Source organism: Lycium barbarum, chromosome 1, assembly GCF_019175385.1.
Source record: "Lycium barbarum isolate Lr01 chromosome 1, ASM1917538v2, whole genome shotgun sequence".
In the NCBI taxonomy this organism is placed as follows: domain Eukaryota; kingdom Viridiplantae; phylum Streptophyta; class Magnoliopsida; order Solanales; family Solanaceae; genus Lycium; species Lycium barbarum.
The window spans coordinates 835910-851124 of record NC_083337.1 but is presented as its reverse complement, the minus strand read 5'-3'; the positions used below and the strand labels follow the sequence as shown (position 1 = coordinate 851124).

The following is a 15215-nucleotide window of genomic DNA, read 5'->3' as shown; positions in this document are numbered from 1 at the left end:
TTAAAGAATGAACTTGAGGAAAAAGAAGCAGAGAGAGAGAAATATAGGTTTGAAGAATGGTTTAACGATTAATCTCATGAAGATTTATGAATTTGTACGCTGTTTGTATACAAAAATAGATGAAGACCAAATTTGATAAGTTTTTAAATAGTTAAAAGACTAAAACAGGTAAGTATATAGTTAAGAGATATTTTAGACCTAAGGTACTATTTATGGCCTTTTCTCTGTTTTCCGCCAAATAGCCGCTCACTCCCATCAAAGTCAAAATGGAGACGACACTGCAAAACAAATGAAATCAAAGTGAAAAATATCACTCAAGGTTTCAAATCTCTATCTCTAATTGATTCTCTGTGGTGTGCTTCAGCTTCGCATTTACTTTTTTTTTTTGTCTGTTTTTTATTTCGGATATGTAGAAATATGCTTTACTCCCTCCATCCTGGTATTTGACTTGACACGAAATTTAAAAAATAAAGTACTCTCTCCGTTTCAATTTATGTAAATCCATTTAACTGGACACGAAATTTAAGAAAGTGTTAAATGAGTCACATATATTTTGTGTGACTATAAATCATTACATAGAGGTAAATTATTTCCTGCAAGAGGTCATTTTTTTTTATACGGACTAATAAGGAAATAGGTTCATATAAATTGAAACAGAGAGAGTATGACTTTTGAAACTTGTGGTCTAAAATAAATCATAGGAAATTTGTGTGGCTGGAGGGTAAAAAGGTAGATATAAAGTTGAATTGTTACTAAATATAGAAAGGTGTCATTTTTTTTTTGGGACTGATTAAAAAGGAAAGAGTGCCATATAAATTGGAACGGAACGGAGGGAGTATAGATTTTGATGAGTTGAGAACGAGGCTCTGTAATTTTGGGAAGAGAGAAAAGCATAAGATGATTCGGAGGATGGGTACCTGTTTCTCATTTCATACCGATCGTAGTAGTATTATTCTTGTAGTTCCTTGTCATTTGATTCCTATTACTACCTGATGTTTCTTGTGCTTCGGTTATCGCATTATTTGGTTGTTGTTATTGTTCCTTTTTCTTTTTTTTTATGACATGAGAACCCGCAGGCGCTACCCTTTGGGTGCGCACGGGGTAAACCTAGCTCCTGTGCAAGAGCTCGCAAATCACACAGGAGAGGTAACCCGCACTAGAAAGCCCCGTGCGACGAGCTCGACCCAGAAGGCAAATCTCCTGCTGTCGTAGGCAGGGGATTTCGAACCTGAGACCTCCCTTATGAAAGCCCCATGCTCAACCAACCGAGCCACTCTGAATGCTATGTATTGCTTTCCCTGTTATTTGTTGTGTCCTCTTTAGTTATGTATTTTCTCTTTGTAACTGCTTTGATATGTGTTACTTAACCCGAGGGCTTTTGGGAAACAACCTCTCTACCTCCACGAGGTAGGGGTAACGTCTGCATACACTCTACCCTCTCCAGACCCCACCCCACTTTGTGAGATTTCATTGGGTATGTTGTTGTTGATGATGATGATTAGAGGTGGCAAATGGACGGGTTGGGCGGGTTACTTGGGCTGAAATGGGCTAAAAAGTGGGTCAAAACCCAACCCGCCCAACTCTTATTAAGTTTTAATTACTTTATTTGTTCTTTTATAATATTTTAGTACCTAAAAATTATTAATTTTCTTCAGTATGGCTTATATATAACATATCAAATTAAAAAAATGTATTTTTGGAAATATTCTGATAAGATTTCTCATGGATCAATTTGGGGAAAATATCAGCCCAAATTTTGATGGGTTGAAAGGGGTTGGGCTGAAATGGGCTGAGCTAATAAATGGGCGGGTCAATAACCAGCCCAAACTTAGATGGGTTGGGCGGTTTATGATTTCATGGGCTGATTTTGCCACCTCTAATGATGATTTGGAGGAGCGGGTGGGTGGGTGGGAGGATGATGAAGTGCAGAGAAGTGTGAAAATGAGGAGATAGACTTGGGGTTTGGAGTGGGGGGTTGATAAAATAGCTGATAAGCATAAAGTTTTCAGATGTCTTAATTCATTTTCCATAACCTATCTCAGATCTATTCAGATGTGTTCTTTAGTCCTAACGAATCGTACATGCTATCTTGGTCAAATAACCGTCGTCTATTAATGAATTGTTGCAGATACATTGGTGGTTCTTAGCTAATCTTTCTTTCTATTTTTAATATGGGATTACTGGATTATCCAGTATATGCGAGATCCTACTCATATTTGACCAAATGCTAAATGATGGATGGTGTTTGATCCTTCTATATTTTTCTAATCGAACTATACTTTATCCAAATCATTAGTTTTATCTTCCTTAATGTTTTAAATTTCATTGCTGGTTTAAGTGTTAGGAAATGCAGAATGAAACTTAGGTTCATGAACTTTAACATAAATCTAGTACTATTTTTTTGCTTGTATTCCCGTGCAGTTTCCTGTTGTATATGATTTTTGAAACGCCCCTTTTTGTCTTTGGACTCTTTTTTCGCTTAAGCGGGTATCCCCTTGGATCTCACCGACCTCACAAAAAAAAAAAAAAAGGAGGAAAGAAAACAATAATAATTACTCTAGATAGATTGTAATGTGCTTTCTGATGCTGGCACTACTGAAGCTTCTAGCTTGCTCACATATTTTTACAAAACTTGGAGTCTAGTGCTTGATGGGAAGTAGCTCATTATGCTAAGTTTATTTAGTATTTATTGTGATGTCAACTTACCTCCATGATGTTTGCTCGTGTTCTGCATTGGTTTTTTTTTTCCCAGTAGGAACAAAATTGATTATGTTCTGCTCTCATGCTATATGGCCCTTTAATTGAGACTAAATTTTCTAATGTTTGATTAGGTTGATCTTGGTGCATGATCTAGCACTAGTTCAAGGATTGATATGGAAGGTGTGAACGTTAAACAAGTGGGCCGTCTATTTGAAAATATTAGCAGCTTTCTTCGCCAATGTATATTTTCTGTGCTTTCTGTGGGTCCTGTTCCTAGTCATATTGCTTTCATCATGGATGGAAACCGTAGATATTCTAAGAAAGAGAACTTGCCAGATGGTGATGGACATAGAGCTGGATTTTCCGCTCTTCTGAACATGCTAAAATATTCTTACGAGCTTGGTGTAAAATACATAACTGTTTATGCCTTCAGCATTGATAACTTCAAACGAAGGCCTGAAGAAGTTGAATTCCTAATGAAACTGATGCAGGAAAAGATTGATGAATTAATTAAAGATGAAAGCATCGTAAACCGCCTCGGGATTAGGATATACTTTCAAGGAAACCTAAAACTTCTGAGTGACCCTGTCAGATCAGCAGCTGAGAGGGCTATGGTAAAAACAGCTGGTAATTCAAAAGCTGTATTATCTGTTTGTGTTGCCTACACTTCAACAGACGAGATTGTGCATGCTGTTCAAGAATCTTGTGAAGAAAAATGGGATGAAATTAGAAAACCAGATGCAGATAATGCTGTAGGCAATTTAATCACAGTCGAAGAAAATGGGAAGTACAAAAATGAGCATCGTATTGGTGTGACAGATATTGACAGACATATGTACATGGCAGTTGTTCCTGATCCAGACATTATTATACGGACTTCTGGAGAAAATCGGTTAAGCAACTTTCTTTTGTGGCAGAGTGCACATTGTCTTATTTATTCTCCGACTGCACTATGGCCTGAGATAGGTTTGAGGCATTTAATTTGGGTAGTTTTAGACTTCCAGAGAAACTACTTGTATTTGAAGGAGAAGAAGAAGCAGGCATGAATTAAAAGTAAAAGCTCTTTAGCAACTTTTAATCATACTGTGGTTTTGTGTTGCAGCTCCATTTGTTTAATGCAGTTTTCCTCTAGCAAATATTTAAGCCTGGGTTACGACTGCTCATTAGTGTTCTTTCCCTTTAGATATCTAGTAAGTTGTCAGTTGGTGGTAGAAAAATCAAACATGTGGTGAAAGGCTGATAGCTATATGGGATACACCTTGATAGCAATCAGTGGATGCAGTTTGAGCAGTGAGGTCTGGGCTTGCAAATTGTTGTATCAATGAGTAGTTTATTATCATGAATCAATTGTTTTACCCACTTTTTGGTTTGGATTCTTATGGAGCATTTGTAATTTTGAAATAACCTGATAACAATATCCAAACCTTTAGTCCAACAAATCTCTTTTGAGTTCTTAAGCTACTCTTGGTTCTGGTTCAACTTCAACTAAGTAGCTTTTTACTACTTCTCCCTTGCAAGGAAAGAAGTGGACAATTTAAGCTTTCCCAATTCAGACCACTGGTTTCTGGTAAGTGTGGTCAACTTTTCTGTGCTTCCTCTGTATTTATGCAGATTCCCAGTTTGCCTCATAGCAGAAGAAATCAGCAGTTGGGCCTTCAGCATTGTGTCATTTAACAAAGCCAATAAACAGCTTCTATGTGCATTTTTCTCAAAAGTATTTTTCAAAAAAGTACTTTTGGGCAAAAGTTATTTTTTTTAGCTTCTGAAAAACTGCTTTTGCTATTGCCCACAAGCATTTATTTTCTCAAAAGCTTGGCCAAACATCTCCGTTTTTTTAAAATAAGCACTTACTGAAAAAATAAGTACTTTTGGGGGAAAAATAAGTTTGGCCAAATAGGCTATAAGTTTACGTATATTAACAGTGTAAAGATAATCCACATTATTAGTGTAGTTATCAACTAAAGTAGACTAATTATCCCTTTATCAAGTTGTTAATTACTAATAAAATCATAGAAATTTACAGTAATTACTTTATAAGTAACTTTGATTGTAGAAATATTTCTAAGTCATTGATATATAGAAGTTACACACTTTAATTTTTTTTAGGGAGAAGAGAAAAGGTCATTCGAACAAATGCCCTAATTTTGGGGTGGTTTTTAATTTTTCCAATCAAATTTGTGTTGTTTAATTTTTATCCTTAAGCACTTTTGACGCGGCATAATTTAAACTTCGCTCGGCAAAGTTTACGTGTAGTTTCGGCATATGTATCATAACATCTCACATGTTATGCCAGATCAAGCAAAACTTTCAACACTCAACATAATCTAAAAAAGACATAAGTTTAGATTTCGCTCCCAAAGTTTACATTTAGCTTCAACATATGTATCAAACATCCGCACAAGTTATGCAGAAAAAATAAAACTTTCTACACTGAAAAATACTATCCAACTTATACCACATAACTTAATTTCTACACAACTTGTGCCGAGCGAAGCAAAAGTTCAATTTCCGAAGATAAATATTATAGAATTTATGATGGGCAAAGCAAGTGCGGATATTTTCATTAAATAAGCAGCAATGACAAATATTAAAAAACACATATACGAGGGACAAAAATTAAAGACAGTCCGGACAAAAAAAAACTTCACTTCTAGTCTATTGCATTCGTTGGGCTGGTGAGGGTTTGGGTTCGGGTTCGGGTCAACCCATTACTACAATCGCACCGACCCGTCGGGTCACACTCCCATCGCGACACTGAGCATTGACCACTCCAATTTTCCCCCTCTTTACAATTTTTCTCTCTCTACTCTCCCCTTCTCTTTCTCTCTCTCCTTTCCACCACTCCACCGCCGCGTAAAAGTTCCTCTTCCGTAGCTGTTTTACCGGTAAAAATCTGATCGAAGTGTTTTTGAATTTAACCTAAAGTAAACGGAGCAAAAGAAAAAAGATGAGTATAGTACCGAAAGAGACAATAGAAGTGATATCACAAAGCATAGGTGTAAACAATTTATCACCTGATGTATTGCCTGCTCTCGCCGCTGATGTAGAATACCGTATTCGAGAAATCATGCAGGTACTTGATTTTACACACACACACGCGCTGTGTTTATGCACACAGAAAAAAGCTAAATTGTGCATAATTTTCTCTTTGAGATTACTTTTGGAATATAAGCGTGATGAAGTTTTTGACTTTTTTTTTGAGGTTATCGCGTACCTGATTTTACACACTGTATACGCACACAAAAAAACCTAAATTGTGCATAATTTTTCTTCGAGATCACTTTTAGAGCATAAGCGTGTACCTGATTTTTACACACACTGTATAGGCACACAGAAAAGCTAAATTGTGCATAATTTTCTCTTTGAGGTTACTTTTGGAATATAAGCATGGTGAAGTTTTGACTTTTATTTAGGTTATCGCGTACCTGACTTTACACACACACACACTGTATATGCACACAGAAAGAGCTAAATTGTGCATAATTTTCTCTTTGATATTACTTTTCGAATATAAGCTCGAGATTACTTTTGGAATATAAGCGTGGTGAAGTTTTTGACTTTATTTGAGGTTATCGCGCACCTGATTTTACACACACTGTATACGCACACAAAAAAAGCTAAATTGTGCATAATTTTTCTTCGAGATCACTTTTAGAACATAAGCGTGTACCTGATTTTTACACACACACACACACTGTATACGCACACAGAAAAAGCTAAATTGTGCAAAATTTTCTCTTCGAGATTACTTTTGCAATATAAGCGTGATGACGTTTTTGACTTTTATTTAGGTTATAAGCTAAATTGTGCAAAATTTTCTCTTCGAGATTACTTTGCAATATAAGCGTGATGACGTTTTTGACTTTTTTTGAGGTTATCACGTACCTGACTTTACACACAGACACACTGTATATGCACACAGAAAAAGCTAAAATTGTGCATAATTTTCTCTTCGAGATTACTTTTGAAACATGAGCGTGGTGAAGTTTTGACTTCTGTTTTTGGTGAGGTTATCACACATGTAATGTAGTTTTGAGATCTCTCGAATACGAGAGATCATGCAGGTACCTCATTTTACACACATTCCACTCAAAAAACACACACTTCTTTTGGAAAAGCTAAATAATCAATGGTTAGCTCTTCGAGAGTACTTAAATTTTGTTTGATACTATAGGAAGATATTAAATGTATGTGTCACCTGATTTTACACATACAAAAAAAAAAAAAAAAAAAAAAGAAGAAGCTAAATTGTGCATAATTTTCTCTTTGAGATTACTTTTGGAACATAAGCCTGGTGAAGTTTTGACCTTATTTGAGGTTTTTGCGCATGCAATTTGCATAAATTTTGTTTGTATACTTTAGGAAGCTATTAAATGTATGCGTCATTCGAAGAGAACTACATTATCTACTGATGATGTGGATGCTGCACTCAGCTTGAGAGGTGTTGAGGTACTTCTTTTGTTCTATACCAGCCAATTTGTGTATTAGTGTATACATGCTATAGGCACCAATGTTGCTCTGACTCTTCAAAAATGTCGATTTTTGCGGGTCGGATCCTCCAAAGGTAGTGTAATTTTGGAGGATCCGACTCTGGGCTGGCAACAATTTTTGGAGTCCGAGCAACATAGGCTGTAGCTGATGGATAAATTTGAAATTGTGGTATAATTGATTGTTCCTTTATGTCTGTGTTGTCTTGGGCAGCCAATATATGGTTTTGCTTCTGGAGATCCGTTAAGGTTCAAGAGAGCAGCTGGACATAAGGATTTGTTCTACATTGAAGAGAAGGATGTAGAATTCAAAGATGTAAAGAGCTTTGATATCTGAGGTTTAAATACCAGATTTAGTTTGTGAATTATTGAAGTGATGTTCAAAGTAAGTTGCTGTGTTTTGTGGTTTAGGTAATTGAAGCTCCTTTGCCTAAAGCGCCATTAGACACTGCTGTTGTTGCCCATTGGTTAGCTGTAGAAGGAGTACAGCCTGCTATTCCTGAAAACCCTCTACCTGAAGGTCCGTATTTTGTTACAACCTTTGCTGCAAGTAGCTTGTCCGGATGTTTTAGCATTTGATTTTACTGTAGTCATCTCAAAAAAGTTTGTCATCCGTCGTGTTCTTTTCCAACTGATTAGTTTGCCTCCTGATTTGAATAATTTCCTTTTCCCCATGACTGCTAAGAAATGAGGAGTATTCTTGTAGTATTATTAGTACTAGTTAAAGTTTGTATCTAATGCTATTTAAATATTCCAGACTAAATTTACCAGTTTCAAAAAAATAAAAAATTCCAGACTAACATATTAATTTATCGCAGCTTTAGCTATGCCGTCTGATAATAGAAAGACCGAGTATAAGGAGGATGGAGTTCCTGTTGATATTAAAGTACCTGTTAAGCATGTCCTATCCCGTGAGCTCCAGGTATAACTGTACCGAAATATTTTCATCCTTTTTGCCCATCCAAAATGATTTTATCCTTATGCATCAGTGGGTTTTTTTGCAGCTCTATTATGACAAAATTACAGAGCTTACTGTGAATAGATCTAATCCCCTTCTCTTTAAAGAAGCTCTACGAAGCTTAGCAACTGACTCAGGGATTCATCCTTTAGTTCCTTACTTTACATATTTTGTTTCTGATGAGGTAATTGTAAGCCAATTTAAGCCCAGTTCATGTTACATTTGTGGGTGATGGACAAAGGATAATGATAGTCTGTTACATGTCAGGTGGCTCGGAATTTGAACAATTTTCCTCTCCTTTTCGCTTTGATGCGACTAGTCTGGAGCCTTCTCCAGAATACACAAATACATATTGAACCATATGTGAGTCAATTACTGTTATCTTGGTGCGACATACTTCTTTCTTTAGAATGTAGGTTTAGGATAATGTAATATGTTGCTGATTGGACTAGTAGAACTTCATTGTTTATGAAAATGACTTAAAAATGACAGTTGAAAAGCTAAGTACATCTCTGTTGAGTAAAGAGATGGGGTTTAATTGCATAAGTTAATCTATTTAATTTGAATAAGCTTTGTTAGTTTACTTTGTTCATTACAGCAGTGCTGCATACATAATGGAAAACTAAGCTTCGGCTTCAACCCTGCAGCTTTGGCTATTGGTGTTGTCTAATTTTCCCATGATTGATTTGATGATTTTCTCCTTTATGTCACTTTTTAGTATTCTTTTTAATTATTTATTTTGCCGAGTTCATCTCCAGCTGCACCAGTTGATGCCTTCTATAGTGACATGCATTGTTGCAAAAAGGTTGGGAAACCGATTGTCTGACAATCATTGGGAACTTAGAGACTTCTCAGCAAAGTTGGTTGCTTTAATATGCAAGAGGTAAGGATCACTCAATTTCTCACATTTGGAAGCTACAGAAAAAAAGCATCTGCTTCACAAGCTGTTGCTTTTATGTTGACCAAGCTATTATCTCTAACTGGATTGTCCCGTTACATGGGCTTTTTTTTCCCTTTTTCTTTTTGCTGCCCCCTTGAGAAGGGGGTTTTTAAATGATTGCTAGTGCATGTTCTGTATAGTTGGCAATTCCAACACATATCTTTCTATTTTGTGCATTATAGATTGTATTGAGCTTACTTTTGAGTTCCATGATATTGGTAATATATCCATGTTTATCAACTGGTGCTGAATTATTCACAAGTGAAAGCTGTGCAGATATGGTCGTGTATACCACAATCTCCAGCCACGTGTCACCAGGACTTTGCTGCATGCTTTTCTGGATCCAACTAAGGCACTGCCGCAACATTATGGAGCAATTCAAGGGCTAGCAGCTCTTGGACCTGGGGTGGTATCTCCTTGTTCTCTCTGTACTTCCTTTCCATTTTCGCTGCTACTTACTGCATTTTGAAGTGTAAACTGCAATTGGTGATATATTCTAATTTGTATAGGTTCGCCTACTTGTGCTGCCAAATCTTGAGATTTATTTGCAATTGCTGGAGCCTGAAATGCAGCTCGAGAAGCAAAAAAATGAAATGAAGAGGCTTGAAGCTTGGCGTGTATATGGAGCGTTGATGGTTAGTTCTCTTGAATGGTTAATGAGTCTTACCTCATTATTTTGTCCAATTATTTCAATGTGATATTGAACATAGCAAATGTGGCTTCTCTAACTTCTATTCTTAGATATTTTGGCATTACTGCAATTACTCTTCTAATTATGTATTGGGTTCGCAGAGTGCTGCTGGTTTATGCATCTATGAGCGCTTCAAGTTTCTGCCTGCTTCACTATCTCCATCTACTCGCACATTCCTGAAGAGTAAATGGAAAGTCTCAACTACATTGTCGAGTACGTCCTGGTCTTTGTGGAAAGTCTCAACTACATTGTCGAGTACGTCCTGGTCTTTGTTTTACTTATTCCATTCTTTCACACAGAGGAGTTTATAACTATGAATGCATAACTACAAATTTTAGTTCTTTTTCCTTGTGAAATTTTGTGTAATGCTATCTATTAAATATATTCTGTCCTGGCGAGTATTTGCCATGGCGAACATGGTCTGTAATGCCCACTTGGCCACTTCCGGTGGACCCACCAAATTTCAGGCCATTCGGACTCCGTCAACCAAATTCAGGAAAATCCATGTACTAATACACACGAAAAACAACCAAATTCATAAATTCAGGTTTCATGACCTCGAAACGCCAAAACAAACGACGTTTGTAGTGGAGAACATGGTGAGTATTGCTCAATAGGCCATTTTCGATAGACCCACCAAATTTCAGGCCATTCAGTCTCCGTCAACCAAATTTATGAAAATCCATGTATGTGTAAAACAACTAAAATCATAAATTCGGGTTTCATGACTTCGAAATGCCAAAATAAACATTTGTCATGGCGAACATAGTCTGTGATGCCCACTAGGACACTTCTGATAGACCCACCAAATTTTAGGCCATTCGGACTCCATCAACCAAATTCAGGAAAATTCATGTACTAATAATACACACGAAAAACAACCAAATTCATAAATTCGGGTTTCATGACCTCGAAACGCCAAAATAGACGACGTTTGTCGTGGAGAACATGGTGAGTATTGCTCAATAGGCAGTTTTCGATAGACCCACCAAATTTCAGGCCATTGGGACTCCGTCAACCAAACTCAGGAAAATCCATGTACTAATACACACGAAAAACAACCGAACTCATAAATTCGATTTCATGATCCCGGAATGCCAAAATAAACGACGTTTATCATGGTAAAGATGGTATGTAATGCCCACTAGGCCATTTCTGATGGAGACACCAAATTTCAGGCCAATCGGACTTCATCAATCAAATTCAGGAAAATCCATGTGTACTAATACACATGAAAACAACCAAATTCATGAATTCGGGTTTCATGAACCTGAAATGCCAAAATAAAGAATGTTTGTCGCGGAGAACATGGTGAGTATTGCTCACTAGACCGATCCTGATAGACCCACCAATTTTTAGGCCATTCGTACCCCGTCAACCAAATTCAAGATAATCCATGTACTACACACGAAATACAACCAAATTCATAAATTCGATTTCATGACCCTGAAACTACGCCAAAATAAACGACGTTTGCCATGGCGAACATCGTCTGTAATGCCCACTAGGCCATTTTTATGGACCCACCAAATTTAAGGCCAATCAGACTCCGTCAATCAAATTCAAAAATATCCATAAGAAAACAACCAAATTCATGAATTTTGGTTTCATGACCCCGAAACACCAAAATAAACGACGTTTGTCGTGGAGAACATGGTGAGCATTGCTAACTAGGCCGTTCTGATAGACCTACCAAATTTTAGGCCATTCACACTCCATCAACCAAACTCAGGAAGAGTCTGTAATGCCCACTAGGCCATTTTTGATGGACCCACCAAATTTCAAGCCAATTGGACTCCGTCAACCGAATTCAGGAAAATTCATGTACTAATACACAGAAAACAACCAAATTCATAAATTCGGGTTTCTTGACCCAAAAACGCCAAAATAAACGACGTTTGTCATGGAGAACATGGCGAGTATTGCTCAATAGGCCGTTTCCAATAGACTCACCAAATTTCAAGTCATACGGACTCTGACAACTAACTTTAGGAAAATCCATGTACTAATACACCAAAAATAACCAAATTTATAAATTCAATTCCATGACCCCGAAACGCCAAAATAAACGACGTTTGTCATGGCAAACATGTTCTGTAATGCCCAGAAGGCCACTTCCGGCGGACCCACTATATTTTACTCTTGTCGGACTCCGTCAATCAAACTCAGGCAAATCCATTTACTAACACACGAAAAACAACCAAATTCATAAATTCGATTTCATGACCCCAAAACGCCAAAAAAAGCGACGTTTGTCATGGCAAACATGGTATGTAATACCCACTAGGCCACTTCCGATGGACCCCTCAAATTTCAAGCCAATCGGACTCCGTCAACCGAATTCAGGAAAATTCATGTACTAATACGCACGAAAAACAACCAAATGCATTAATTAAGGTTTCATGACCCTGAAACGCCAAAATAAACGACGTTTGTCGTGGAGAACATGGTGAGTATTGCTCAATAGGTTGTTTCCGATAGACCCACCAAATTTCAGGCCATCCGAACTCCGTCAGCCAAATTCAAGAAAATCCATGCACTGATACACACGGAAAACGACCAAATTCATAAATTCGATTTCATGACCCCGAAACGCCAAAATAGACAACGTTTGTCATGGCAAAGTAGCGAACATGGTTTGTAATGCCCACTAGGCCACTTCCGATTGACCTACCAAACCACAGGCCAATCGGACTCTGTCAACTAAATTCATGAAAATCCATGTATTAAATACTAGCAATACACACGAAAAACAACCAAATTCATAAATTCGGGTTTCATGACTTCGAAATGCTAAAATAAACAACGTTGTCGTGGAGAACATGGTGAGTATTGCTCACTATACCGTTTATGATAAACCTACCAAATTTCAGGCCATTCGCACACCGTCAACCAAATTCAGGAAGATCCATGTACTAATACACACGAAAAATAACCAAATTAATAAATTCGATTTCCTGACCCTGCAACGCCAAAATAAACGAAGTTTGTCATGGCGAACATGGTCTGTAACGCCCACTAGGCCTTTTTCGATGGACCCATGAAATTTCAGGCCAATCGGATTCGGTTAACTAAATTCAGGAAAATTCATGTACTAATACACACAAAAAACAACCAAATTCATAAATTCGAGTTTTATGACCCAAAAATGCCAAAATAAATAACGTTTGTCATGGCGAACATGTTCTGTCATGCCCAGTAGGCCACTTCAGGTGGACCCACCATATTTTAGGCTTGTCGGACTCCGTCGATCAAATTCAGGGAAATCCATGTACTAATACACATGAAAGACAACCAAATTTATAAATTTGATTCCATGACCCCGAAACACCAAAAAAAGCGACGTTTGTCATGGCAAACATGGTTTGTAATGCCCACAAGGCCATTTTCGATGGACCCACCAAATTTCAAGCCAATCGGACTCCGTCAACCGAATTCAGGAAAATTCATGTATTATACACAAAAAACAACCAAATTCATAAATTAAGGTTTCGTGACCTCGAAACGCCAAAATAAACGACGTTTGTCTTTGTGAAAATGGTCTGTAATGCCCACTAGGCCACTTCCGAGGGACCCACCAAATTTCAGGCCAATCGGACTCCGTCAACCAAATTCAGGAAAATCCATGTAATACACACGAAAAACAACCAAATTCATAACTTCGTGTTTCATGACCCCGAATCGCCAAAATAAACGACGTTTGTCGTGGAGAGTATTGCTCAATAGGACGTTTCCGATAGACCCACCAAATTTGATGACATTCGGACTCCGTCAACCAAATTCAGGAAAATTTATGTAATAATACACACAAAAAACAACCAAATTCATATGTTCGATTTCATGACCCAAAATAAACGGTGTTTGTCATGGCGAACATGGTCTGTAATGCCCACTAGGTCATTTCTGATGGACCCACAAATTTCAGGCCAGTCGGACTCCGTCAACAATCGAATTCATGAAAATCAATGTACTAATACACGTGAAAACAACCAAATTCGTCAATTCGGGTTTCATGACACCGAAACGCCAAAATAAACGTTTGTCGTGGCGAACAAGGTGAGTATTGCTCACCATGCTGTTTCCGATAGACCCACCAAATTCCAGTTCAATCAGAGCCTGTCAACCAAATTCTGGAAAATCATCATGTACTAATACACATGAAAAACAACCCAAATTGTTGTATAATGTGGAGAATTATCAATGTTTGAGATATGATCTTTATGACCGAATTCTTCAATTATTCTCATCTTCTTTTTGGATTACACATTGAGCCATCTCCTTGCAGTAGAATGTCAAGAAATTTCATGCTAACATTGGCGGTGTATATTGATATATTAGGGACTTATCAATCGTTAATATATGTTTATCCTGCTAGGTTTGTGCGGTCTGTCATTTGAACTCAAAGTTGAGAATCCTCCTCTTTGGATGTCTTTCTATGTCCAAACGCTTCAACTTGCATGTCTCCTGCAATGTTTTATGTTTTATCTTTGAATGTATAATGCACTTCTATCATTGCTTCTTGATTGTCTCGACAAACACTTTCATAAAAGTTTTTTGTCTAGGCAAACGCAAAGCAAGCTTGGATAACATGATGACACAGCCTCCAGCCAAGAGATTAATGACAGATGGTCCAACACGTTCAATGTCAGCAAATTCTCTGCCAGTAGGCACACAAGGACCAGCTGTTGGACATGAAACTGGTGTATCATCAGCACCCCATGGTTTGCAGCACAATGAGAATATGCTGAGAGCCAGTGGTAGAAGGGAGATGGCTGGTGGGCAAGGTAAAACGTCTGTTGCTCTTGATCAGGCCTGGAAGGAAGATCTGGATGCTGCGCGTTTGTTGCCATCTCTGTTTGAGTGTTTTGGTGAAAGGATGTTTTCCTTTACCCCTTCACCTGAATTGTCTTTCTTTCTATGATCCTTTGGAATGGGACAGTGGGGGTGAAATCCACTGCATTTGTTCACCTTTTTGGGTAGGACATTACTATTGTGTTTGATGTAATATATGTTGCATCTTCTCCTTGGGATGCATGAAGTGTGATGTCGAAATAGCTTCGGCTGGGCTGTAAATGTGAAATCTTCCAGTACAATGCTGTCTTACATTCATAAGACTCTTTTAGACCATTTGCATCTTTGACGAATTCTGGCACTCAGGAATAGGCGATAGCACATGAATGGGTTGATCTTTGATAAAAGTAGTGTTTCAAGTTGAGTTGAAAATGTTATTTGGAAGTTGATGTTGTGTTTAGACATTGAAATACAACTGAAATTTTGTTAGTAAAGACTCGACAAACTTTGAAAAACTTATTTTTCAAACTTCAAATTCCGTATGGACCAATATAATAGACAAACAGTGAAATAATCGTCAAATATTATTTTAAACTTTTGAAACCAAATCAATGACAAAGGGAAGTTGATTCCAAATGGTTCATAGTT

General features: G+C 37.5%; 2 protein-coding genes across 5 annotated transcripts; both read left to right on the top strand.

Annotated features, from left to right (window-relative positions):
• The first annotated feature begins 160 nt into the window (after positions 1-160).
• Positions 161-4157, top strand: LOC132628036 (dehydrodolichyl diphosphate synthase CPT3). 3 transcript variants are annotated; one of them, XM_060343725.1, is made up of 2 exons: positions 161-319; positions 2832-4157. In XM_060343725.1, the coding sequence occupies exon 2, from the start codon at positions 2874-2876 to the stop codon at positions 3744-3746; it is 873 nt and encodes a 290-aa protein (XP_060199708.1). In that variant the 5' UTR covers positions 161-319; positions 2832-2873; the 3' UTR covers positions 3747-4157. The 3 variants fall into 3 exon arrangements, with proteins under 3 accessions (XP_060199708.1, XP_060199716.1, XP_060199724.1); XM_060343733.1 differs by having other exon boundaries at positions 235-353; XM_060343741.1 differs by lacking the exon at positions 161-319 and adding an exon at positions 418-913.
• Positions 4158-5400: 1243 nt separating this feature from the next.
• On the top strand, positions 5401-14903 carry LOC132628024 (transcription initiation factor TFIID subunit 6). Of its 2 annotated transcripts, none has more exons than XM_060343714.1 (12): positions 5401-5773; positions 7063-7149; positions 7402-7503; positions 7599-7707; positions 8006-8109; positions 8192-8329; positions 8413-8508; positions 8904-9028; positions 9362-9494; positions 9595-9720; positions 9878-9989; positions 14339-14903. In XM_060343714.1, the coding sequence occupies exons 1-12, from the start codon at positions 5648-5650 to the stop codon at positions 14695-14697; spliced, it is 1617 nt and encodes a 538-aa protein (XP_060199697.1). In that variant the 5' UTR covers positions 5401-5647; the 3' UTR covers positions 14698-14903. The 2 variants fall into 2 exon arrangements, with proteins under 2 accessions (XP_060199697.1, XP_060199688.1); XM_060343705.1 differs by having other exon boundaries at positions 5415-5773; positions 9878-10031.
• Positions 14904-15215: the final 312 nt, after the last annotated feature.

Excerpts from the sequence above, each read along its gene's own strand:
- LOC132628036 (XM_060343725.1), top strand. The coding sequence starts at position 2,874 with ATGGAAGGTGTGAACGTTAAACAAGTGGGCCGTCTATTTGAAAATATT.
- LOC132628024 (XM_060343705.1), top strand. The coding sequence starts at position 5,648 with ATGAGTATAGTACCGAAAGAGACAATAGAAGTGATATCACAAAGCATA. Across the intron at positions 7,504-7,598 it reads AGGATGTAGAATTCAAAGAT|GTAATTGAAGCTCCTTTGCC; the intron begins GTAAAGAGCTTT and ends TTTGTGGTTTAG. Across the intron at positions 8,110-8,191 it reads TCCTATCCCGTGAGCTCCAG|CTCTATTATGACAAAATTAC; the intron begins GTATAACTGTAC and ends GTTTTTTTGCAG.